The sequence below is a fragment of the Nyctereutes procyonoides genome, unplaced genomic scaffold (assembly GCF_905146905.1).
Source record: "Nyctereutes procyonoides isolate TBG_1078 unplaced genomic scaffold, NYPRO_anot_genome, whole genome shotgun sequence".
In the NCBI taxonomy this organism is placed as follows: domain Eukaryota; kingdom Metazoa; phylum Chordata; class Mammalia; order Carnivora; family Canidae; genus Nyctereutes; species Nyctereutes procyonoides.
This window is the reverse complement of record NW_026575142.1, coordinates 20,312,762-20,340,129: the sequence shown is the minus strand read 5'-3', so window position 1 is coordinate 20,340,129 and position 27,368 is coordinate 20,312,762. Positions and strand designations below refer to the sequence as shown.

The following is a 27,368-nucleotide window of genomic DNA, read 5'->3' as shown; positions in this document are numbered from 1 at the left end:
GACCTAATTGAAAGGCAAAAAACAGTGAGAATGATCACAATATGATGGCTTAACAGAAGCATGTTCACATATACTACAGGCATAGCCATTTAAATGTGTTTGCTTTACATTTTAAAGGGAAAGATAGTAAGGAAGGAATGCAAATCATGTTATAGTTTACAAATCCTAGGATTTGTACTAAAGTCATTTACATTTTTTTTTAAAAGCTTCCTGGCATCTGAATTCCTTTCCTAAGTTTGAGAAATGTCTGCCCTCTGCTGCAGAAGCCCCAAAGCCAGATACTGGCTTTCAGAGGCTCCATGCTTTTGAGGAGAGGGCACATGAACAGGCTCAGTCTGCATTCCCCTGGATATGAATTTGGGAGCTGTTGAGAAAAGAAGCTGACTGTGGGAAACCACTCTAGCAGCAGCAGGGGCAGTAGCCTCGAGGATACAGTCACAGCTACAGAGCAGGGGGTCATCCAGCAGCCAGCGTCTGCAGTAGGCAATGCCAACGCCAAGGGAGATGAGGAGCAAACCATTCATCTGGTGTTTGGTGACAATGGGAGCTGTATCCTCACTCACCAGATGAGTTCTACAGCTTAATGTTCACTTCAAAGCTGTGTGCTCTGCTTTATCCTGCCCATTTTTCTAGCCTTTTCTCCAGTGTTCCAAATGATTCTATAACTACTCAATACCCTTTCAAAAAATTCCTTTTTTCACCGGAATCAGTCATTTCAGTTCATGCTTTCAAAGTATCTTTCACAATTAATGTGATGTTTTTAAAAAGAAGACATTTTCAAAATATCCACTGGCAAAAAATTAAACTTCTCCCATAATAATTTACACAGTGGATGACTGAGATTCTAAAGGAAAATCTTAAAAATAAAAAAAATTCTTAAATAGAAACACATACACAGCTAATATTCCAGGGAGTATAGAATACGTGCTGTAGTGCTCAGGAGATATGTTTGGGAAGATGTTGTTGTCTTTTGTGTCACTCTAAGAGCTTTGGGACATGCTAAGCATCCTACCTGTCCTTATCAATTGTGAATTTACCAGCCATCAATTTGCTGAGTCTACTTTATATCTACTCAAACTTTCCACCTACATAAACTCTTTAGGTAAAGGATTTCATGGACTTACTCTTTCCTATGTGAATTAGTACTTTTATTTTTTTGGCTCCATTATTCTTATACTATAGGATTTTATAAATAAATCTATGACTCTGTAAAACATGTTTTGAAGAAATAATATATAAATTCAGAGAAGTTTTTCCATTAAGATTTTTAAAAACTTGGATCTATCTTTATCAGTCCAAGCAAAATCCTATCCCTCCTTTTTTTATCCATTTTTCCTCTTCATCTTCCATTCCTTTGTTTACAGCCTTTCCTCATTGGTACACATAATGTGTTTAATATAACTATCCTTGAAAAATAGAGTTGTTTCATATATAAGTATACTGAATTACCTAAATTTTAATGTGACATGAATTTCATTGCTCCTTATGTTGCCCTCATGAAGCCCATTTTAGTGGAGATAAAAGACAAGTTTACACATAAATTAAGACAATAATTTCAGGTTGTGGCAAATTTAACAAAGGAAATACACAGGGTAGTGGAGTAGTGGTTGAGTTACCCTATGAAGGGTGGTTTCTTCTAAGAATATCATTGAGCTGAGACCTGAAATATAAAAATACTGTTATGAAGAGCATCCAGGCAAAGAAAACATAGGCTCTACAGAAGAAAAAACTTGAACTATGAGACAAATAGAAGAGACAATTGCCATGTCTGGAGCACAATGAGCCAGAGAAGAAGTGCTCATAGATGAAGCAGGAGAAATAGGCAAAGACTGGGTGATCTAGGTAGGGTCTTGCAGGCTGAAGCAAGGAGCACAGTTTTCATTCTAAGAGCAGCTGGAAACCCTTGGAAGATTACAGTGGCAAGGGAGCAATGTGTTTTTTTTATTTAAAGAACAAACTTTAGTTGCTGTGAAAAAAAATCAGCTAATGGAATGAGAAAAAAGCAGGGGAATTAGTTAAGAGATCATCCTGGTCCATGTGAGATATGAGGGTTTGGAGAAGAGCAGTAGGACTGGAGATAGAAGCTTGTGGTGCCATAGAAGCCCAGAGAGGAGGGAGTTTCAAAAACTTCAAAAGTGAAACTGTAGTCAATCATTTCAAATGCTGCAGAGCTTAGATATTTGAGGACAGGAAAAGAAATATTGGATTTGGCAACTTGGAAGTTGTTAGTGACAGAAGATAGATTGGAGGACATTAAAGAATGAATGGAAGGTTTTTTTTGTTTGTTTTTTGTTTTATTCAGAATGCCAGATTCAACCCTTATTTTCTTCTGGTCCCTTCCAAAGTTCCATGAAAATGACAATAAAGATAAAATGAAAAATCACAAATCCATAGGGAGAAAGAGCAAGGGAGTTTCAAGGACAAATTTCTGAGTTTGAAAAACAAATCAATTAGTAGTGAATGTCAACAGAATGAAGAAAGATTCATCCAAAGCTAGTAGTGGAGGAAGCAGGGCAGTAATCAATCCATTTTGCATTGCAAGACCACTAAAAGGTTCAAGAGCTGGTGGTACCAGGTGACTCTGGAAGTGAGGAGAAAATGGAGTTGGGAGAGGAAAACTAGCTACAACTCTACCAGTCTGATCCCAAGATCCTCTCTGATACCCAAGAAGAAACCTAGAGAGTCATCCACTGGAAAGTGTAAAACCAAAGTGTCTCTAGAACGGGGAACATCCAGCACAGTTTAGGACAGGAGTCTCATACTAAAGCCTTCTTCTTCCGATGGCAGTTAGGTTTACATTCTCCAGAAAAGCGATTGGAAGATTCTTCTCTGTGGATCTAACTAGTCATTTTGTTTTCCAGTATAAGGGCACCATCAGGTCACCCTACAAGATAGACAACAGTCAACAAGTCCTCCCCACACTACAAACATTTCTAATAAGCATTCAATACTCCTCTGTTAAACAGGCAAGAATCACCAGACATTTGAGGAAACTATTTATTATGAAATGAAGAGAGTAAAAAAAAAATAGGAAAAATACTGCGGGTCAGAGGAAACAGTCCATGCAAATAGATGAAAACTTAAAAAAAAAAAAAACTACCATGAATAGTCCTACAAGATAAAGGGAAAAAAATTGCATTCACATAATATAACAAAATCTTATACAAAAAGCATTCAGAGAACAAGAATGTGCTCATGGGAATTGCGATAGAAATTTAAAAACTCAATAGAAGGCTTAGAACAATACATTCAGAATATCTCCTAGAAAATAGCGTATGCAAAGACATGGGATAAAGCAAGCAAAAGTCCCTTCCAAATATATTAGAAGGTCAATATATTAGATGTCTGATGTAATAAGATTTCCAGAAAGAAACAAGGAATATAAAAGATAAAATTAAGAAATATTTAGAAAATTTCTCAGAATTTAAAGGCATGAGTATTTAAGGAGCACAGAAAAATGTAAAGCGACGTAACATTCATTATGAAGTTTCAGAACATTAGGGTAAAAAGACGACCCATAAATTTTCAGAGAGAAAAAAAAAATAAGATCACTAACAAAGGATCAAAAAATAAAATATGCATTGGATTTTTCAATATGGGAATTTAGAAGAAAATTCAAAATATCAATTAAAGAAATGATTTTTAACCAAGAAATCTATACTCAGGGAATATATTAAATCTAAGGGTAGAATGAAGGTATTTTCGGGTATAAAGCTCTCAAAAAAGGTACGCATCCTGAACCCTTCCACAAAAAATTGCCAAATGTTGTACTCCCAAATGAGGAAGCAAACCAAAAAGGAGGAAGGCATAAAATCCACACAAGAGAAAAAGAGAGGAGTATTCCCAGATCGATGGTAATAAGGGTGTTATCCCAGGATGCCAACTGCTAGGATACAAGGGTAAAGGATGCAAATATTTTGTAAATACTTGGATTTATCCAGGGTTTGGAGTTTTTCAAGTAAGAATGATGGAGAAAAGAACATGTGAATTGAGGGATGCCTGAGTGGCTCAGTGGTTGAGCATCTGCCTTTGGCTCAGGGTGTGATCCCAGAGACCCAGGACCCAGTATCACACTGGGTCCCCTGCAGGAAGCCTTCTTCTCCTCTGCCTGTGTCTCTGCCACTCTCTCTGTATGTCTCATGAATACATAAAATCTTAAAAAAAAAAGAACATGTGAATTGAGAGTGGCAATTCTCATTATAACTATTATAATGATGAAAAACAAACCATTCTGGATCAGCAGTTAGGTGTGGACTAAGTTGTTGATAGTGAATAACAAGATCAATGGTTTGGAGGTCTCAAAGACATAGGGGACTTTCTTTAAGAGGAAGGACTAGCATGAATGAATCAGAAGGACAAGAAGTGGTAGTTAGAGAGTTTATGAATGATCAAACTATCAGAGAAAAAAATGGTTATTAGTGATGCTGAAGGGAAGAAATATGGTGGTCAAGTAATTAGAGCACAGATGCTGGAGTTATTTGCATGGATGTTGAAGTCACCCATGAACATGATAGAAGTAGGGGTATAAAGAAGTAAAGAGAAGAAAGAAAAGAAAGAAAGAAAGAAAGAAAGAAAGAAAGAAAGAAAGAAAGAAAGAAAGAAAGAAGAGAGAAAGAGAGAGAGAAAGAAAAAGAAAGAAAGAAAGAAAGAAAGAAAGAAAGAAAGAAAGAAAGAAAGAAAGAAAAAAGAGAAAGAAAGAAAGTCAAAAAAGTTCTAAAATATTGAATGAATGAAAAGAATGAATCAAGAGAAATGATCTATAGACTTATAGCTGACGACAGCTAGAAAGGGCGGATAATATATCCACATGGCATGGTCTTCATGGGACATTTTTGAAGAAAGGATGCACCTACTTCAAATCCTCATTTTGAAGCAGAAGAAGAATGATAGAAAACAAAAACAACAGCCCTTAGATAGGAATAAGAAGTGTCCATAGATGTCCAGCTTAAGTTAAGACAAAGAATAGAATTTGTTGTTTGTCAGGTTGTTGACACAAGGGAGTTTTCTGATCAAAGAACCGGAGTAGAAGGCGATGGACAGAGTAGGTGATGGGTGGAGGAGTTGGCCAAGCTAGGGATACACAAAAGATGTGGGAATCGCCAGAGAACCATAATGGCAGCAAAGGACAACAGAGAGCACTGTTGTATGGTGATGCCTGAAGGAACCAGGGATGTAAAACATAATGGAAGTCTTGTGATAGTGTCAAAGAATCCTAGACATTGGTCCAGGGAGTAGTCTTTCTACTCGAAGTGTGGTTCCAGGACCAGAAGCCTTGACCTCGTCTATGAGCTTTATGAGAAATACAGAAAAAGAAAAAGAAATACAGACTCCTAGGTTCTACGCAGATGTAATGAATCAGAATCTGCATTTTAATAAGATCTCCAGGTGTGCACATAAAGTCTGAGAAGCATGACTCTATCTATTTACCCCTAAAATACAAGGCACTATTTTTTCTCCTCTTGCTCCTGGCAATGGACTCACTGAAGGCTGAAGGTGTTGACTCCTCATGGACTGTTTCTCTCCAAAATATCATTGTTACAATACCTCATTGCTGGACTGTGGAGTTCTTTAAGATGAGGGCCATTTTGTGTATCATTAGTCCCTGATGCCTACTCCAATCACAAAAACACAAATGATATCTCCTAAATATTGTTGAATATTGAAGAGCAAAGGGACTACACATGTGTGCAGGGAAAAGCTCTCCAATGCAGTTGGGCTGATAAGTGATAATTTGAAAAATGTAGGTAAAATAGAAAACCATTAAAAAAAAGATATATATCAAATACTACTAACTTCAAACACACACATTCATTCCTACATTTGTATGTATATGAATTTCTTCACAAACATTCCATTGAAAGACCAAGGCCTTTTGAGTATGAATTGGTTTCTGAGAATTATGCAACATCTTTCCTGCACAAACCACACTAAAAATGCATTGTCCGAAGATACTTTGGTTTGTTTTTTTTTTTTGTAATTTTTTTTAAATTTATTTACGATAGTCATACAGAGAGAGAGAGAGGCAGAGACACAGGCAGAGGGAGAAGCAGGCTCCAAGCACCGGGAGCCCGACGTGGGATTCGATCCCGGGTCTCCAGGATCGCGCGCCCTGGGCCAAAGGCAGGCGCCAAACCGCTGCGCCACCCAGGGATCCCTGGTTTGCTTTTTAAAAAAGTAAATTGGAAGCAATTTGAGTGCCGAATCTTCTATTTGTTTTTCTATTATAGTTCGCATGCACATAACTTTGCATTTTTAAAAAATATTTTGACTTTTTTTTCCCCAAAAGCATTCAACCTTGTTTTTTTTTTTTTTTAAATAACAGCTCCTTGTATTTTTGCACTTATATTTTGATGGCTTACATAGGATTTAATTAAATTGCCTAATAACAGGGGCACCCAGGTGGCTCAGTGGTTGAGCGTCTGCCTTTGGCTCGGGTCAAGATCCCGGGGTCCTGGGATTGAGTTCCACATCGGGCTCCCCACAGGGAGCCTGCTTCTCCCTCTGCCTGTGTCTCTGCCTCTCTCTCTGTGTGTCTCTCATGAATAAATAAATAAAATCTTACAAAAAAACAAAACAAAACAAAACAAAACAAAACAGGTAGCCCTAGTGGCTCAGCGGTTTGGTGCAGTCGTCAGCCCTGGGCTGATCCTGGAGACCCAGGATTGAGTCCCATGTTGGGCTCCCTGCGTGGAGCCTGCTTCTCCCTCTGCCTATGTCTCTGCCCCTCTCTGTGTGTCTCTCATGAATAAATAAAAAAATAAACAACCATTGTCTAACAACAGTAAAGCCAATTATCTGGCAATATATGGACTTCAAAGTTTATCATCATTGGTTATAGTAATAAACAATTTTAGTATATTGCTTATTTTCTCTTGTGACTAGTCACATGTGGCTTTAAGTAAACCCAGCCATCAGGTTAACCCTAGCAGGTTTGGCAGTGTAGCTAGCTTACTAATCTAGAGCTCTGGGGACTCGGTCCTCTGGAATGAAGGCAACATGCCGGGTCTTGTGAAGCAATTAGACTATTTGCCATGGTCGCTTGAAATTGAGCAAGAGCTCCACAATTTCACACTTACGTGTATTCAAATCTCTCAGGTAGGTGGCAAACCAGACTTCATAAATAGATTCCTGTGAGCATTGTTTCAAAACTCAGACTTTCAAAAGATACTACCTCTACCCTGAAGGCTAAGTCCCTAATGAAGTCAGTTCTGACACTTGAACAAGCCTGAGGCTCCCAAATCGGGTAAGAAGGCCTCTGCCTTTGATGCATTTAATACAGCCATAATAAAACCAACTAATCTAAACAGGTTTGGTTTGAGTCTTGACATGACAACACATGACTAACACACGGAGGCACTCAGAATTTTTTTAAAAATCTGCTTTTATACATTTTCATTACCAAATATCTTTGAGGATTTGTTTTGTTAGATATAGTGAACTCTAAGAGCAGCATTTGCTCCTGGATGTTTAGAGTAACAACTTGAGAAACAGAAATTGTGCATGTAAGTGAGCATCAGTGCGTATTTCACAATACATATTAGTATTTAGTTATAGTAATAAAAATATCTTAGTAAAGAAATATCAAATATGAATAGGCTGTCATATCGTGAAATATAAATCATAATGTCATTCACTATGCTATTTCAAAAGAAAACTTTTAGAGATTTTATTTATTTGAGAGAGAGAGAGACCCCATAATGGGGGGACAGACAGAGGGAAAGGAAGTAGCAGACTCCCCACTGAACAGGAAGCCCAATGCAGGACTCGATTCCAGGACCCTGAGATCATGATCTGAGCCTATGGCAGCTGCTTAATTGACTGAACCACCCAGATGTTCCTACGCTATTTCAAAATTATTTGTCTTTCTGTTCCATAAGACCTAAGCCCAGAGGCAATATAAGACTTATCCTGCCTATCATAACTTTGGCATAAGCCAGACATATAATAAATGTTAGTTGTATTGAAATAAATGTTGGCATTGTAATAAAGAATGCAGGTCTTTTTTTTTTTTAAGATTTCATTTATTTATTTGAGAGAAGGGGGTACTGCATGTGAGTTGGGGAAGAGCAGAGAGGAAAAGAGAGGGAGGGCAAAGAATCTTCAGCAGACTCTGCACAGAGCGTGAAGGCTGGGCTCAGCCTCAGAATTGGAGATCACGACCCCGAGATCATGAGCCGAGCAGAAACCAAAAGTTGGTTGCTCACTGACTGCTAAGCCACCCAGGCACCCCCAGACCCCAAGAATGCAGGTCTTTTAATGCAAGTTCAAAGTTACAAATAGTGAGACGATGGGACCGATAATTTAAAAATATTTTCTTTAGTACAACTGTCAGCAATATTTAAAATATGAAGCTAATCATACTTTACTTCTTGAATAAGAATATAAGAGATCTCTATGTAAAATGGACCAAAAAGAAAAGAGTGTTAAATCTATGCAGGTACCACATCTTTTTTTTTTTTTTTTGGTATCACATCTTTTAAAAATTACTTTATCAGATGTTCAGGGAATATCAGAATTTCATATAAAACTTCAAAATATCTAGCATAGAATCTTGTCCATTCCCTATTCTTTATGCCATTATCACGAAATACTTGAGTACTCCCTAAGAAATATCTGAGGACTCTATGACAGGTACTCAGAAATTAAGTATGCAAAATTCATGCTCCCCTCATCTAACATGAATTATATATTTTATCCAAAAGAGGAAAGAAATTTAAAGCAAATAATTACAACAGTGATAAGGATTCATTTTATTGTGTTTTCCACATAGAAGGCTTTTTTGATGAAAAAAAATTCTTTACAAAGACAATCTAGATTGAATCAGTAAGAAATAAAATTTTAGGTCTTAAATGAGTCAAGTATTCTGCATTTGAAATTCAATCTCACAAACATTCAAGATTAGTGAATTCTGGTAAGAAAAAAAGACCAGCAGAAAGAAAAGACACCTGTTTTTTTTTTTTTTTTAATTGCTTTGGGAAAACACACAGTATAGTTATTTAAGAAATGTCTTTTAAGGAAGATTTAAGTGCTTCAAGTCAAGTGGGCTTCAGACTAAAAAATATTTTAAAATTTGCCAAGATATTGAAGTGTTAAAAATATTCTCCTTATTCATTTAATTTTATGTTTAAGGAATCCTATGACAGATAAGTAAACAAAAGGCAAATAAGTTTACCTGCATTTTTTTATATAATAAATTCTAGATCTATAAAAGTTTCCTGGTTTGTACACAAAGGCCAATGCTTGACCTTCATTGATCCATTTCTATGTAGTTAAAAAAATACAATATCAAATCTTTCTCCCTCCCCCCAAAAAGCTAGAAGAAATATTTTAAATTGTGAGTGTGCGAATGTAGCTATGCATATCTTTAAGGTACAAAACACACACATATCACTTTACTTAGAAAATTATTTTCATCATACTGTAAACATCTCTTTCCCTACATCTGGACATTTCAAAATAGTCTTTGGTATTATTAGTCATTGTGCTTTGAAACGGAAACTTAAAAAGATTTCTGTAGCAGTGCTACATAGATATTTTAAGATATAAATAAGAAAAATGCACTTGGAATAAGTTACAATTAGCTGCTTTTGCATAATTTTCAAAAACTACAGTGTATGCCTAGTCACAGTTTTATGAGAAAGAATATCTCCTTTTTCAACTCCTTAATTTTAAGGAACACTTAATCATTTTGGCTAAAAATCCATTTTTGGAGTGAATCTGATGGATTGCATGACACTAAGCTCGGATGCTCTCCATTTGCTGAAAGGCACATTTTTAAGAATGGATTATATAGAAGTTGATCCTAGGAAAAAAAAGAAACACAACAGGCATTAAATTTCAAGATTCACAGTTAACTGATAAACATGAAAACTACATTATGACCTTATCTAAGCTAAAGGAGACTGACCTACCAAATGTACACTATTCTCAATTTTTAATCTTTCTCAGGTCAGCCTTGTCTGATAAGATCTTGTTGGTTTCTGTTGTAAACAATACCATTTATGATACTACTTGTTCAATTCACAGAAGGTAGTACATAAATATATGTACAGAGAGTAAGGTGTGAATCACATTTTCAAGTAAGAACCATCCCATCGGTATATCCGTGACAAATTCTTTAAAAAATATGTTATAAAAATCAGTCTTTTAGTGTTCTAGTAGGGCACAAAACAATTTTTAGGTAAGAATTGCTATATCCCAGCTAAGCCTTAACACACAGATTTAAAAACAGAAAAGATCTTTTGCGTATTCTCTCAATTCTAAATTCATATTTAAAAAAAAGTACTACAAGAGGAGAAAAGGATCACTTTAGGTGAGAGAAAGATAATGGTTTTTTTTCTCTCTGCCATGATTTTTAAAATGTGACTGTTGCCAGAAGCACTGTAAGAAACTCTAAAAAGACAAATATGAGCAACTATTATTAATGCACAAAAGTGTTGATCTGCATAAATCATGTTTTCACTATGCATGGATTCATTCTATCTTATCAATCACATTGATAGACTTACACAATAACAAAGTTAACAAAGAGAAATTCTGATGGATAACATTAATATGCTATTTTAATGCATTTTCCCAGATAAGCAATTAGAGCTAATCAAAATAATTACATAAAGGGATGAATTAATTGCTCTGAGGTACCTTCTGGATCTCCCATATCTGCTCTCCACTGGCCACTGTCCTGTGACCTTTGTAGGTACATGCTCTCAGCTGAACAAGACCTTGAGCAGCATGAAGACACAATTCCTTCTGGATGTTATGCCGAATTTCATGTTGAGCCGAGTATTCAAAATACTGTGAAAAGAACAATGCTATTACTGACCTGTATACTCATCATATATCCTCAGCTGCAAGATAATGGTCCAATAATACTGATTTTTAAAAAATGAGCAACCCTCTTAATAATGAAGTCATTATTTTGTTTGTGTACTCAACAAAATACTAAAAAAAAAAAAAGGTATTAGAAACATAAGCTGAGCTTTTAATGACAGAAAATGCTATAACCCTTTCCCAGCCTATCACCAGCAGGTAGTTATGTAAGAGACTATCTTCCTCCCATGTCAGAAATGGGGAGTAAGCAGGTGGGATGGAGGTTAGCTAGGACAGGTACAACACAGGAAAGGACCCGGAAACGTCTAGCAAGCACATTAACTGCTCCTTTCTCTCCATAAGTGTTCCTTCTCTCTTATTCATCTCAACTAATGGAGTTTCTATTAACACTAGGAATAAGTAAATGAGGTACTCTCCATGTCTCAGTTTCCTTGCCTGTGAAAATGGGTTCCTACCTCACAGGGTTATGAAGATAAAAGGGTTAATATATGTTAAAACACTCAGAACAATAACTGGTACATGGTAAGCTTTTAATTCATCTTAGCTATTATTACCAGGATTAATGTTTCTTTCTCTCCATTATGTTCAATGAACTAATTAGTTCCTTAGTTCTATTGAATTTCCCTCTCAGATGTCACCATCCCACTTTGCTCTGTACCCCACTTCTCTTATTCCGGCACTCAGAATCTCTACCGTAATAGGTCAAGCTACCTGCAATTTCTGCAATTTCACTCTGCTGCCAGTTAGTCTTTCATAACACCTACCTGATGCCCTACCTCCCTTACTTGAGTGAGTCACTACTGTTGCTTAGAGAAGTCCACACTCCTTAACTAGTACATGAATTCTTCCGTTTTCAAGCTTCTATCAACCACTGCCTGCACTGTACAGCATGCTCTTTTCACACAATTTTACCAATGCAGAACACGTGCACCCATAACTCTAAGGCTGCTTTACTGTGTTTTGCCTAAAATATCCTTCTGGATCCTCCTCTGCCCAGCAAATTCCTTTTTAATCCTTTGAAAGTCAATTCAAATGTTACTTTGCTTCTTTAGTTTCCCTGAGCTTGTCGTACTGAACGAGATTACAGCCTTTTCCAGGGTTCCTATGGTACACCAGAAATAACTTTGGTAGCATTCTATTGGAATTGTGCGTGCTAGTAGCTACTGGCTTTACCATGGACCAAAGTCAGGCAGCGTATCTTGTAATAACATCCACTACAAAGCAAATATGTCATAATGTTGACATTCCAAAGATAAAATAAGTGAACGTAATGGATTTTCAATAATGAAATAATTAGTCTTAGCAATAATATTTATTGAGCCCTTATTATGGGCTAAGCAGGGGCTGTTCTAACCCCTTTATGTGCACTCCACAAACATTAGCTGAATTAATCTTGAATTCCCCTGGTCTTGGCCTCATGCTTAATTTAGCTCCTTCCACAAATATATCCATCATTTTTATAACCGATAGTTCTTCAGATGGAGACACTGAATGAAAATGAGAGGAGATCATGAAAACAGCACTTTGGTTATACTTCTTTAAGAAAGATAAATCTTAGGATTTCAAAGATGGTACTAAAGTCTGTCCAGTATTTTACTTCACCCACATTATTTTTTTTTTAAGCCTTGAAAGGCAAGTTATAAAGAACAGGAAGTAGTTGAAGATACTTGGGCAACCAAAAAGAATATGTAAATAGCCACCTGGAAACACTGGAGAGACATAACCTAGAATGAGGACGAATACCCTGGAATAGAAAGCCAGAGAAGCAAAGCATTAAGTGCTACAAAACCATAATGACTAACAGTGCATTGCACCAGTATATTGGTCAACAGAGCCATATTACCAAAATACTTTTTTAATTTTTAATTTATTTTTTAAAGATTTTATTTATTTATTCATGAGAGACAGAGAGAGAGGCAGAGACACAGGCAGAGGGAGAAGCAGGCTCCATGCAGGGAGCCCGATGTGGGACTCGATCCCGGGACTCCAGGCTCATGCCCTGGGCCGAAGGCAGACACTTATCTGCTGAACCACCCAGGCATCCCCAAAACACTTATTTTTACTTGGCATATACAAGTGCTGTTACAGTGGAGTTTTATGTTACAAAAATATCATTATCTGGTCAAAACAGTAAAAGGGAGCATAAAGAAATGATCAAGTTGGATGATAGCTCTAAAACACTTAGTGCTCAAGTAAATTGGCAAAGGAGTTCAAATGCAGTGCTTAATTTAAAAAAAAAATTAAAGGGAATAAACCAAAATAAAACCGATGGCTATATTATAGTGCTAGAAATCAGAGTCATTTTCTTCCTTTTTTTTTTTTTAAAGATTTTATTTATTCATGAGAGACATAGGGAGAGAGGCAGAACCATAGGCAGAGGGAGAAGCAGGCTCCCTATGGAGAGCCGGATACAGAACTTGATCCCAGGACTCCAGGATCATGCCCTGAGCCAAAGGGAGATGCTCAACCACTGAGCCACCCAGGAGTCCCCATTTTCTTAAAATATAAACCAGGAAATATTATTCTCCTGCTCAAAACCTTCAGATGGCTTCTATCACGCACAGAATTAAATCCAAGTTTACTAGGGGAGGCCTGCAAAGCTTTCTATGACCAGGCCCCTTTATCAACATTTCTGACCTTGTTTCCCACCCTGTCTGTCCTCCTGGACCACTCTGCTGCGGCCACACTGGCTTTCTGACGGCTCCATTTACCTGCAACCGGCCTCTCACCATGCACCCCCTCTGCTGGAACACGGTTCCTCCCCAGATCCTTTAAGCCTCTACTCCGATGTTGCCTTCTCAAAGAAGTCTTCCTGAACCTCCAAAAACAAACACCCCTCCCCCTCCCACATGTTCACATTATCCACCTATCCTGTTTCATTTTTCTTTATGCCCAAAATTACATATGTTTTTCTTCTCCTTCAAGAATACAAGCTCTCATTCCCACCAGGTTCTCACTAACTCCTAGGCACCTTCCAAAAAGTGTTTTCAAATGTCCTCTTTCCAAGGAAAATGTATGGGCATCCAGCCTAATCCATTCAGATGCCCTCCTCCATAAAGCAGTCTGAATGCTTTATCCCAGACCTTATCATGCTGACTGTAACCACTGTCTTTGAAGTGTAGATTTCCTGCAAGAGTTAGAATCTAAATTGCTTGAACCCAGTAGAATATCCTGCAAGCAGGGGTCACTCAGTGAATTTGTTGAATGAACAAATGAAAGAATCCAATCTTTCCAGGAGTTAACTTGTAAAAGGCAAGGCAAGAAGCTAAATACTAGAAATGATATTTTAATAAGTTCTGTGCCCAGAGTAGGCCAAGTAGTGACATGTGACATTTGAGTCTTGACTGTTTAAACAAAGAGTGGTAACAAGCAGATATATCATCAGTGGAGGATAATCAAGAACATGCCTTTACCTAACAACATATTGAAATATCACGACTTGCAAAGAACTTATAATACTGCTCTTTTGGTATTAACACTGAATAGAACTTGCTATTTTTTTTTTAAAGATTTTCTTTATTTATTCATGAGAGAGAGAGAGAGAGAGGCAGAGACACAGGCAGAGGGAGAAGCAGGCTCCATGCAGGGAGCCCGAAGTGGGACTAGATCCCAGGTCTCTGGGATCACACCCTGGGCTGCAGGCAGCACTAAACCGCTGCACCACCAGGGCTGCCCTAGAACTTGCTATTTAGTCAGTTAAATAAATACAGCCTTTATGCATAATTTTGCAAAATCACCTTGCCAGTAGTGTCCTAACATCAAAGATCCATACAGAAGATCCCATTTTTAAATGTCAAATGGCTTTGTTCTATTATTTTCTCATCTGCCTTTTTACAGAATGGGTAAGCCATTTCAAATTGTTTTCAGAATCAGAATGAAGTCAGAATCAAGTACTCAGCAACTTTAATATTAATTGCCAAACTTAACCTAAAACATTTTAAACACTCATTTAACTGAGTACAAAGCTGATTTGGGACTTCTGACAACCTACTCGTGTCTGTAAGTGCCAGTGAGAAGGGAGGACTTTGAGTAGTGCAGGGCTCACCTGGTTTCCCCCGAGTCCATGACACGTGTACAAAATTAATGGTTTGCCTCCTTGATTATTTTCTCCAACATCCAGACACAGAGGCTGACCAATGCTTTTTATCTAAAGGGAAAAAAAAAGCGTTTTAATCTATGTGGTTGATATTTTTTTCAAATAATTTCAGGAAATAGTATTAATAAATAGTAATGTGAAATCTTAAAAGCCATAAACCAAAAAGTATTTCAGCAATTTTCCCTGTACTACGTAAATATCTGTGGTGAGGCATATACCAAGTAAAAAGGATCAGGAAAATACTCACATATCCAGATATAACAGGATTAAGGTCTGGCACATATGCTTCTGGATAAATAGTATTCAGATACCATGTAAAATTTTTACATTGAAGGCGGTGCTTTATTTCAAATCTTTTTGAAAGATCACCAAATGATTTCTAGAGAAAGATGAGAAGTAAAAAGAATGCTTAATCAAAACAGTACTGATAAAGAAGTTCAAATGCTATGATTTGCATTTATATTTGTGTCTTAAAAAAATTCTAGGCCAAAATATAAGATGTAATTTAACTGCATTCACCGTTTATTCAGGCAATAAAGATGCCTGCCTGCTTGTTTCTGCCTTGAAAGAGAATTAAGTTACCACGGTGGGTGCTCACATAATGTTATTTTATTCTTTCTTTGTGCTATTCAACCTCCCTCATGAGGCAAAGATCTCTAGAGAAATGGTAGTGGGAGAATTCAAAATTGATCCTAATTTTATGTCCAAAAATGATCTGTAAAGTGAGGTGTGAGGAAGCAGGTATAAAGAAATAGTTGCTGGGGCACCTGTGTGGCTCAGATAAGTGTGGCCCTTGATTTTAGCTCAAGTTGTAGAATGAGCTCCACCTCGGGCTCTGCACTAATTGAACCAGTTCTAAAATATTTTTTTTAAGATTTTATTTATTCATGAGAGACACAGAGAGACAGAGAGGCAGAGACACAGGCAGAGGGAGAAGCAGGTTCCATGCAGGGAGCCTGATGCGGGACTCAATCCCGGAACCCTGGGATCATGATCTGAGGTGAAGGCAGATGTTCAACCACTGAGCCACCCAGGTGCCCCAAGAAAACAATTTTCAAAGAACACTATTAAACTGAAAATATATTTGGTCTATAGGCAAAGTTTTAAAGAAAAATTATATTTGTTACCTAAATATGAAAAAGTTTAAATTTCAATTAAGGTAAATATTTTCTCTGCCAATGTCTAAGTTTTTGCAAAATGTATAAAACTCTAAAGGACTTCTGGCTAGGTTATACATTTTATCACAAGATCTGTTTGCCCTGTGGTAAAAATAGGGGTTTACTGGTTCACTTCCCCCCTTGTGAGTGATAAGGGAGCGTAAGCTGCAGTTAGCACATGCTTATCTGCTTGGCCAAGGACCCGTGTGCAGTACACAGTCTGCCCAATTTGGCCTGGTGGCCTTAAATAAAAAGATGGCTATCTGACCCAGGCATGCTCTGACTTTGCATCTTACTGACATGTTACAGGGAGATACTGGAGAGAAAAGCTGGAAAGAGGTAACCAGACCTTTTGTTATAACAGTCAAAATGTTGATGCCCTTTAATTTCAATATATACCCTCTTAAAATCAGCACTGTTTCTTACAGAGGGTTGGGTGCCATTCACTGAAGCACATTCCTAAAAGTCTAGTTCATTAACTACAGCCAGTACTGAACCTGCTGGAGCTCAGTTCCAATGTCTTAGGCATCATAATTCTGCAGAGCTTTTATCCATGTGAGATCAGTAACAAGAGTGCCATAACTACTCTGGGAGACAGGCAAGTATTTCGCCTCTCAAGACGGGAAAGCAGAGAAAAGGTTGGCTGAGCACACACCCTGTGTTGAGCCAATCTCTCGACCACCCTATAGAGTGTCATCCCATTTAACAGTTGCAAAGGGGGCTCTGCCGAGGTAACCCAGCAAGCAGTGGAACCAGACCTTGAAAGAAAAAAAGCCTTGATATTCCTGGGTTTATTCTCCTGCCACATTCTGACACTGTCTCCATACCCAGTTCAAAAACCAACTTAGCACCTTTATTTAGGTGTCAATCACATCTCCCAAAACCAGTTAAAAGTGGTTCCACTTAATCTTAGTTTGAGGAAAATACTGAACCAAGGCAGTCACAAAAACTAAATATCTTCCATTTTATTTTTTTTAAAGATTATTTATTTATTTATTCATGAGAGACACACACAGAGAGGCAGAGACACAGGCAGAGGGAGAAGCAGGCTCCATGCAGGGAGCCCGATGTGGGACTCCATCCTGGGATTCGATCCCGGGACTCCAGGATCACACCCTGAGCCAAAGGCGGAGGCTCAACCGCTGAGCCAACCCAGGTGCCCCAATATCTTCCATTTTAAAGAGCAACAAGGGGAATGCCTGAGTTTTTTTTTAAAAAGCAGTTTGATTTTTCCTTAAAAAAAAGAAAAAACTGGCATCAATGAGTTATATATCTTGCATTTAAAAAAACTTAAAAAATAAATTCTAAAAAAGTTTTTTACTTGGGGTCACCTGGGTGGCTCAGTCAAGTGTCTGCCCACGATCATGGGTCTCTGCTCAGCGGAGAGCCTGCTTCTTCCTCTCCCCCCTGTTCACGTTCTCTCTTGCTATTCTCCATCTCTCTCTCTCAAATAAATAAAATCTTTTTTAAAAAAAAGTTTTATACTTAAACTGACTCAAATAAGAAAAAGAATATGTGAACTTGGTGTGGACTTTTATTGTAACTTAATTATTTAGCTCTAACTTACTTGTTTAACAATTTTTGCTGCATCTGTGTTTCTCCTATAAAATATTTCCTTGTATTCATCCATCCAGACTTCTGCAAGGCGAACTTGGTTGCGAGCAATCACCTGAGTGCCTTTTGGAAAGGTATGAGGGCTTTTGCTGCGAAAAACATGTCCAACAACAGAGCAAGGCATAATCTCCAACTGCCCACCACATTGCCATACCTGATAATTAATGATATTTGTTTAATTTACAGTATTTTTAAAAAATCAAAGTGTTGCTTTTAAGTTCATCATTAAGATATTAATAAAAACAAAATATAGAAATTTATATATAGTCTCCACAAATAGTCTCTGTCCCTTGCCAGTTCAACTTAAATTCTTAAATATAAAAAACAATTTTATGAAATGGTACAAAAACTAAAGACCACAAAGGCATATTTTCAGAAAGTAATTTAACAAAATAGTGATTTCAGAACTTTCATAAAAATCAAACCCCACACTTCTTTTTTTGCAAACAATTATGGCAAGCTCTCTCATACCAAAGACCAAAGATTCTTCTGTTTTTGACTTCTATCTTCTTATACAAGGCACATGACCACCTCACTTGAACCAAAGACTCTCTCTTCTATGGCAGGAATTAGCAGTCTTAGTGTAGGCAGACCCAGACTCTTATTTCCCCCTTGCATATTCAATTCTGTAATTAAGAAACAAGTCCTGGGGCAGCCCTGGTGGTTCAGCAGTTTAGCGCTGGGCGTGATCCTGGAGACCCGGAATCGAGTCCCACATGGGTCTCCCTGCATGGAGCCTGCTTCTCCCTCTGCCTGTGCCTCTGCCTCTCTCTCTCTGAGTAAATAAATAAAATCTTAAAAAAAAAAAAGAGAGAGAGAGAAAGAAGTCCAAATAATAACCAAGTACAATCTTTTAAACTTGTACAGTACTCAGTCATTACAAAAAAATTCACACCTATTTAGAAACAGAGGGCCAAAAACACTTATTTGCATTAACTCTAAATAAAATGGGAAATTATTAAATCAATACCTACTGACTTAAATATCTTAGCAATCAGTTCTGCCATAAATAGTCACTAAGCAAAAGAATCTAAAATGAATATATGTTTAATAATCTGTGCTAGTATTAGGGCAAATGAGACAACCCAGTGGTATTTTTAATTCAACAAATTGTGCCTGAAATCTAACATGTGCTAGGGGTCGGAAATACTTAAATGGATAAAAAAAGACTCCTCCTTTGAGCAGTTCAAATTTGGCTACGATCATCACTGCCATTATGTGATGGAACCAGAGCTAAAACTTAAATCTTCTAACTCCTAGTTATTTTCCCACTACGTTCCAGTCTGAAGGATGAAAGATGAATGAGAGAGTCCTTGCAGAAAATAAACTCATGAAATTAAATAAGTATATGTGGAGGCCATCCAGAGTTTGTTTTGTTTCTCATATTAACTTTTAATATGCATAGGGAAAAAAAGCTCATTTAATCCCAAGAGTTAATGTCTTTTAAAAATTATACATAAATGTTTTTCCATTCTGACTCCCTTGATAATCAACTCATTTCCTGAAGCACTAGATTGAATTATATTTATCTTGGCTAGAATTCAGTAGCTACAAGTGCATTAATTGGTGCTATTGGCTGGACACAGGCGTTTAACTGAATCCTCTTGTTACACTGGCAGCAACGAGTAAATATATTAAGTTACATTTTAAAAGAAATACCCTTATTCTAAAATTTCTAGCAATTAAATTTTAGAAAGCACAAAAAAGTAAAGGCTGCACACATCTATGATCTGTATCAGCCAATTAGAACAGAATGTTTACTATATTGTATATAATGTACTAATTTATGAACTTACTCTGAAAGACATTTCTATATTTTCACCTCCCCAGATTTCCATTTCTTCATCGTAAGTTCCAATATATTCAAAATATTCTTTTGATATGGAAAAAAGGCCGCCTGCAAAAGTGGGTGTTCTGAAAAATAATCCATTGTCAAACTTTGTTATAAAAATTAAATAAGAAAAAAGAGCTTAAAGAGCAACTGAATCAAATTCACAAAGAAATTAAAGAGAGATCACAATTTCCAAGGTTTTTTACAGTCTTACAATAAAGACTAAAAATGCTATCTTCAGTTTCATGATTTGTGGGGGAAGGGAAGCACTTTAAGTATCTTCTCCCAGCAGAACAAAATTATGACGTATCTTCTGACCAAGCCCAAAGATTCTGAAGTGATGATTATGAGGAAGATGAAAGGCCTCATTTACTTCTACCTCCGACTTGGCAATATCATTTGTAAGTAAGTATATACATAAGTGGCTTTTCTATTCCCTTCATAGAATGTGTGTGTTCTTTATTTCGTTAGTGAGAATTACCATGGAGGCAAAAAGTGTAGAAAGCTAAGAGGGCATACATATTCAAATAACTGAACTGACTTGTAAGACTTTGAGAGCAATCCTCTTACTTAATTGGGTAGGTTTCATCTTTCCTTCTTTGCCTCTCATGATCAGGAAGCGATTCCCAGCCAAATGAAAGACTCCAGTCAAAGTTTCCACGGTTGTGATTACTTCCATAAGGAGAAGGTTTGTTGAATTCAAATGTGTTTAGATCTATGGATGCAATATCCGGACTCACTACAGCCGTGTAGTTCTCGGCTATTCTGGCCAACAAAGGTTCCAACCAGCCGTAGAAACACTCACCTGGAAGGGACACAATTCTAATCAGTCCAATGAAAACACTGAGGGTTTTCTCTTTTGTTTTTTTTTTTTTAAAGACGGTTTAGAGAGATGAGAAGAATAGTCAATTGTGTTTTGAACATTTAACACCGAGGAGATTTCTTAAAGGTTTCTTATGATGAGATTGAAGGTAGAATGAAAATGGTAAAGGAAGAATCAGCAAAGTTGGGAAAATTTACTACACAAGGGTTGTTTTTGTTTTGTTTTGTTTTTACCTTAGTGAGGAAGTAAAATAACACTGGAGTATTTAAGTTTCAGATGGTGTGTTTCCCCATGAAATGGGCCATGAGTCAAAGGCAACTTTTTGCCACCTAACCCCAGAAGTGCTCTGATTTAAACTGGTCTCCCTAAGGTGTAGTAATCAAAATCCTAATTTCTGAGTCTTAGGAGAAAATAAGTTAAGGAGTCAGAATATTCTGATTTCAGCAGTTGGAGAAGGACCATTCAAACCTGCCCCAGGCCTATCGGAAAGTGGGTCCTAGTATTACAGACGTGACTCCTGTTTTAACACACAGAATTCCAGAGATTCAGGAATTCCCTTCAGGCAGAGGGCAGCGTTGGGCAGTTACTAGGAGGACCACTTGGCATCAAGATCGTCATCAGATACATTTGCCTGAGAGGAAGAATATCCAGTCTGACATAATTGTAATTTTGGAGCAGGAGAGGAAATATTGGAGAATGAATCATTTCCTTTTTAAAACACCTCTTTTGGAATACCTTCAGACCTCTCTTCATTTAAGAGCCAGGTATTAGGAGAGTACTGGGTCTGTTGGCTCTAAAGAGACCCAAGCAAATCCAAAAGCACTCTCTAACAATTAGCGTATAACCAAAACCATTTGCCAGGTCAAACATAATCTAAGGGCTAGCCAATTCAGTTCAAAACTAAATACTCATATAAAAAGGATAACCCACTAAATTTATAGCTGAAGGACTAAGTGACATTTTAGTAATCCCTAATGGGAACTTTAAATACGGACTCTAAAAATACTTGCCATATACCTCATTTAAAATCATTGACACTGGGGATCCCTGGGTGGTGCAGCGGTTTGGTGCCTGCCTTTGGCCCAGGGCGCGATCCTGGAGACCCGGGATCGAATCCCACATCGGGCTCTCGGTGCATGGAGCCTGCTTCTCCCTCTGCCTATGTCTCTGCCTCTCTCTCTCTCTCTCTCTCTCTCTCTCTGTGACTATCATAAATCAATAAAAAAATTTAAAAAAATAAAATAAAATCATTGACACTGGAGAACAAAACCATTAAAAACAAAATAAAAAATAGTAGCAGTAAAACAAACAAAACTTGATAATATTCATAGAAAAGATACCCCAGAAGTTGGAAGGGGATACCCCTAACTTAGCTCAGGAGGATGTGCAAATCTTTGAAAAAAGAATTGAAATAGGGAAATTGAAAGTATTAGGACTAGGACAAAGATTTTTGTTTTTTGTTTTGTTTTGTTTAGGACAAAGTTTAAAGACGATTGCGCTTAAAACTTTCATTCTTTTTAGACTGTAAGAATCAGCAATAACAAGGAAAAACACTTTTTTTTTTTTAACAGAATGAGGATCTGAAAAAAAAAAAAAAAAAAAAAAAAAGCTCAGGCAAGAATAACTTGCTGTGCAAGTTGATCACTGAAGGATATTGGAGCCTCCTCTGGAGGAGGAGGTAAGAACTCCATGTAAGTGCAAGGAGGTTCCTATCCAGAGCTGTAATCTGCTTCGGCTGTCATTGCTATGATCACCAGTTGAAAATGATGTTAAAGAAGATACAATTAATCATTTAAAGAAAAGGCTTCTTCGCTTTTTAAAATAGAGGGAAGCAGAGGGAAAATGTTACAAATATGTACATATATACTTACAGTGAGCATCTAAAAATGTGAGTGTTTCAGCTGTTGCAACTGTTGCTCCTAGCAGCCTTGCAGTGATCAGACCTTTTCTCTCTTTTTGTCTGACTATTTTTACTATAGAAAATTGTTTTATATATTCTTCTAATTTATCATGTAAGTACTCTGTAAAAAAAAGTATCAGGATTAATTCTTCCTAAGTTTATATTCACATATAACATATGAAAAGTAATAAAGAAACCACAGGGCAATGACATCTCCACATTCGTCATCTTAACAGTTGCACACATTCTTCTATTAAGATGAAAATTATATCTCTAATTCTTTAATGAAAGAAATAGCTACATATGCAAATCTTAACTTCTGAATTACTATAACACACGTTTATAATAAAACTTATCATGTACATGCAATAAATATATTTGGGGAAAGGAGAGACTTCTAATGCAGTAGACCCCAGGACTTAAGAAGACTCATTTGGGAATCTAAGAACATTAGCTAAGAGAGGGAAGGAAATTGAATTTGACTAAAAATACATTTGACACTTTTTAAAATTGAGATTTAAAACTGGAAATTTAAAGAAAAATACCAAGTATCAAGAGGATTCTCTGATATTTAGGCAGTGATCAAAACAAATTAAAACCAAAATGTTCAGGTAAAATGGCAAATAGGAAAGCCCAAGGCTATAGAGCAGTTTGGGAATATTTTCTCAGAGTCAGCATAAATTTTTGAAAGCTTTGGAATCCTCTGACACACAATTTTTTTTTCCTAGCAAAAATATGACAGGAGAAAGGAGCATATAAGTCAGGAATGAAGCTAAAAACAGGCTCTTATGAATGGGTACATAATTTAAGATTTTCAACATTCCAATTTGGATGAGAGACATGATAAGCAAGAGTTAAAACAGTAGGTAAAATACATTGATCACGTCAGTCAAGTGTTGCTTATATCTTGAAACAACTTTTAAGTCTGCTTTTTCACCACTAAATTCTTGATTCTTTGTTGAGTATATAATATAGTTCCTTAGGTAGCCTTCTCAGGCCTATAGTAGTACAGCCTCAAAAAGATCAGGGAATGATGAGAACATCAATAAATGTCCTGGGGTAGATGTTTGCTTCTGCCAGATTTCAGAAGCCAGTGAAGATGACTTTATCTGTGATTATATAATTTTTTTTCTATCCTCCAGTGGTACCGATAAATGAGTTGCTTATTCAAACCTTAAACATTCATAAAGGAGGTGAGAGTCATAAACAACTTCTGTGGAAACTAAATCTAAATGTTGTTACCATAGAGTAATAGACTTAACTTTTTAACACCTTCTAAGTATTCAGAATTAATTCTCTGAAAGACAAGCAGGGCTGTAATTTGTCTTAAAATATAAACCATGGATATTCTTTTTTTTAAATTTTTATTTATTTATGATAGAGAGAGAGAGAGAGGCAGAGACACAGGCAGAGGGAGAAGCAGGCTCCATGCACCGGGAGCCCAACGTGGGATTCGATCCCGGGTCTCCAGGATCGCGCCCTGGGCCAAAGGCAGGCGCCAAACCGCTGCGCCACCCAGGGATCCCGATATTCTTTTAATCATAGGCTTGACTTGTAAAATAGAAACTTATATAAAAACATTTCAAAGGGGACGCCTGGGTGGCTTAGCCTCTGCCTTTGGCCCCAGGGCGTGATCCCAGAGTCTAGGGATCCAGTCCCACATGGGGCTTCCTGCATGGAGCCTGCTTCTCCCTCTGCCTGTATCTCTGCCTCTCTGTCTCTCATGAATAAATAAATAAAATAAAATAAAAAAACACAGAAAACATTTCAAAGGCCTTAATGGGACTGATTTTTTTTTTTAATGGAGTCACTACAGATTCCTTCAGTAAACTGCTCCACTCTTTGATGTGTTAAGGAATTTTTAATTTACCTACAACTTCTGAACTTCCTGTATATTTTAATCTGCCTAAATTCAGCACCCACCCATGCCCATCTTTTTGTGAGGTTAAGAGCACAAAGCTGTGCAATCAGATTTCCTGGGTTTATCTATTTATAGCACCATTACTTTTAGCTGTGTGACTTTAGGTAAGTTATTTTATTTTACCCGCACCTCAGTTTATCTCTAAGATGAGGATAATAACACCCTTACAAGGGATTGCTGGGAGGCTAAACTGAAAGATTGCTATACAAATAAAGCATTTAAAGGCAGGGCTTACCACATGGCCTACTCTCTGAAAATGATGGATTATCTTTGTTTTACTACCATTGGGACTTACTTATCTCTTTGTCACTTGATTTTCCACATATTTTTGCTGCTTTTCCCTAAACCAACCGAAATCAGGGGCTATAGTTTGTTTCTACCTCACAAACTCCTTTACAGTGACTAAGGACACATTTTCCACAGATAGATCTTTGATTCAATGAGACAAATGAGTTACACTGGTATGCAAAGATATCCCCCACCAAGGAAACTGTTGCAAATGTATTGTTAATTGCTATAAAGAATTATAAAAATATCCAGACCCTTTGGCCAAGCAGCCTAACTTAACCAAAGATACAATTCAAACAGAGGAAGCTGACATAAGCACAAGGATATTCACTACAGTGTAAGGTATACTGACACTCGGAGTGAATGAAGGTGAATGGTTAAGTAAAATGCATCTGGTCCATCACCGTCAGCAAAAATAAAGTTCTGAAGGTGAGAGAAATGGACTAATAATATTATTATATGAAAATGCCACATTTCAAATTTGGATTTCTGACATGGATATAATTAGATAAACATTATGTGTTTATTTAGACAGTGATTAAGAGAGAGAAAGAAAAATGAAAATGAAATAGGAAGATCATGATTGGATATCACTTTTCTGATTTCCTTTAATTAATTTTATTTGTACAATTAAATAATAGAAATTACCTTCAACTGAAGGCTTACTACAAATAGCCTTACTGTCCCTAATCTCTCACTGCTTGAAAAATAAAATAAAACAAAATAAAAATCATCTGAGAAGAAAGCTCAAAAAACCAGATGGAACATATTTTTTCTTTTTTCTTTTCTTTTCTCCTTTTTCTTTCTTTCTTTCTTTCTTTCTTTCTTTCTTTCTTTCTTTCTTTCTTTTCTAAGACAAAACATGAGAGGCATGCATAACTTAATCAGATGTCACTTTAAACTATGGGTTGCAGACCAAGTAGAAAGAATCAGAAAAAATTCAGAACATTTCAAGCAGTAAATAAATTAGTTAATCACAATTGAGTGGTGATGTAACCTGGGTAAGAGGACTGGGAATTCAAATCAGAGATCTGTATGTAGTGTGTACCCATAAGTAGGGGACTGGAATTATAAAATGTCCCCATTTGGTGAATATGTTTCACATCCAGGCCAAAAATCTCTTATGGTAAGCAACCTTACTCCACCTAGGTGTTAATTTAACCTGAGAACAGAATCTCAGTCCACTCACGATATTTTGAAATTATAGAAATGTTTTGGAGTTTATGTAGAAATCATTAAATAAGTCAGGTTAATAATTTTATGCTTTATTCGCTTATTATAATTCCCTAAGTCTGTATACATCTTGTTATTGATGATATGTCACTTAATAAACAGTATCTTTATTTTCTTTTCTTCATAGTACATAAAATAATGGTTTATCTTAAAATAGATATTGTTTTGGATTTGATGAGAGAGTATTACTATTCCCATTCTATAGATGAAGAAACAGCTATTAGTAATTGGAGTTGGAATTTGATCTTAAAGAATTTGGATCCAAATCCACTCGTTCAAGAATAAATTTTGTGATCGTTGAAATAATCTTTATCTGGTTGGTATTTAAAATACTCGTGATGTTTGAAAATTTAGCAACTTAGGGTATTTGATTAACCTTGTGATTCCAATTTAAAATGTATAATTTAGTAACTGACAAGTGACTTGTTATTTTAAGCAGAAATACATTAAAGAATTTAGCTTTACTTTGTAAACAATACTTAGCAGCCAAAGCAGAATGTATAACTCTATAATAATTTTAACTACCCATTTATATTATTAATGTATTATTTATATTAACTCATCTAATTCTCAAAACAAACCTAAGAGTTATGTATTACTTACGTATCTCTTCAATTCTATGCTACATGGTTGGACATTTCTTATAATCAATGGCATCTTAGTTTAATTGGCTGTGAGGGGTTTTTTATTCAAGTGGTAAATAAACTAATGATGTATTATATAATAAATTTGAAGAAATATGGCATTTCCCACATTTTACAGATAAAGAAACTGAGGCATAGAGGGATTATGTAATTTGCCCAAGTTACATACCTGGTCAAGAGCAAAACTGGGATTCAAACCAAGGCAGCCTGACTCAAGGCTCAAGTTTGTATTCTTAACCACTACGCCTTATGATAAAAGTCTTACATTGGGTTATGAATTATGGTACTTCGAACATTTCTGAACTCTGAAATATTTAAATATGGACCCCCTTAGATTCTACTTTCATCCATGATACCTACCATTCAAGGTATTATATTTAAGTTCTGAGGTGGCGTACAGGGAGTACAATATAATAAAAGAGACTTTGAACAAAATCCCATGGATTTACTTGGGACACCACCTCATTTGCATGTGCTTTCTTACCATCTACACTAGCATCATCCACCAAAATGATTTCCTTCAGCAGTATGGCAGGAGAAGAATAAAGCACACTGTGGACAGTTCTGAGCAGCGTGGACCAGGCTTCATTGTGAAAAACTATTATGACACTGGTGGTAGGCAGGGGAGGACAGCGCTTAAATTTTTGTTCAATACATCTAGAAGTCAAAGAAGTAGAAGAACAATTATGAATTTTATTACTTTATTTCACAGCTGTGTCATGACTAAAATTATCATTCTAGGAATGATTCTATCATTCTATCATTCAAACTTTATCATCCTAGGAACAATAGTGGATAACTTTTTTTTTCCATGTAAGCTGACCTTAATGCTATATAAATGTAAATAGATCAAAATTTTTTACACAAAGTTCATGTCCACTGATGTAGATTACATGTCAAGAATCAAAATATGCTATTGTAAGTTTTCTCAACAGTTTAATTCTAAAATACAAATAGCATTTTTAAAAAGGGAAAATAACCTACGGGTGAGACAACCTGTAAAAATGGCAAATACTTGTAATTGCTCAAAT

At 36.6% G+C, this 27,368-nt stretch overlaps 1 protein-coding gene across 2 annotated transcripts in view; it reads right to left on the bottom strand.

The window, feature by feature from the left end:
* Positions 1-8,738: 8,738 nt before the first annotated feature.
* GALNT3 (polypeptide N-acetylgalactosaminyltransferase 3) overlaps positions 8,739-27,368 on the bottom strand; it is a 44,705-nt gene continuing 26,075 nt past the window's right edge. For both annotated transcript variants that reach the window (XM_055308242.1, XM_055308243.1), the window contains exons 3-11: positions 26,822-26,994; positions 22,223-22,372; positions 20,099-20,333; positions 19,494-19,611; positions 17,651-17,851; positions 15,174-15,305; positions 14,876-14,977; positions 10,642-10,794; positions 8,739-9,802 (exon numbers count right to left, since the gene is read on the bottom strand). In XM_055308242.1, coding sequence (XP_055164217.1) covers positions 9,680-9,802; positions 10,642-10,794; positions 14,876-14,977; positions 15,174-15,305; positions 17,651-17,851; positions 19,494-19,611; positions 20,099-20,333; positions 22,223-22,372; positions 26,822-26,994 — 1,387 coding nt within the window. In that variant the 3' untranslated portion in view covers positions 8,739-9,679. The remainder of the gene's footprint in view (positions 9,803-10,641; positions 10,795-14,875; positions 14,978-15,173; positions 15,306-17,650; positions 17,852-19,493; positions 19,612-20,098; positions 20,334-22,222; positions 22,373-26,821; positions 26,995-27,368) is intronic.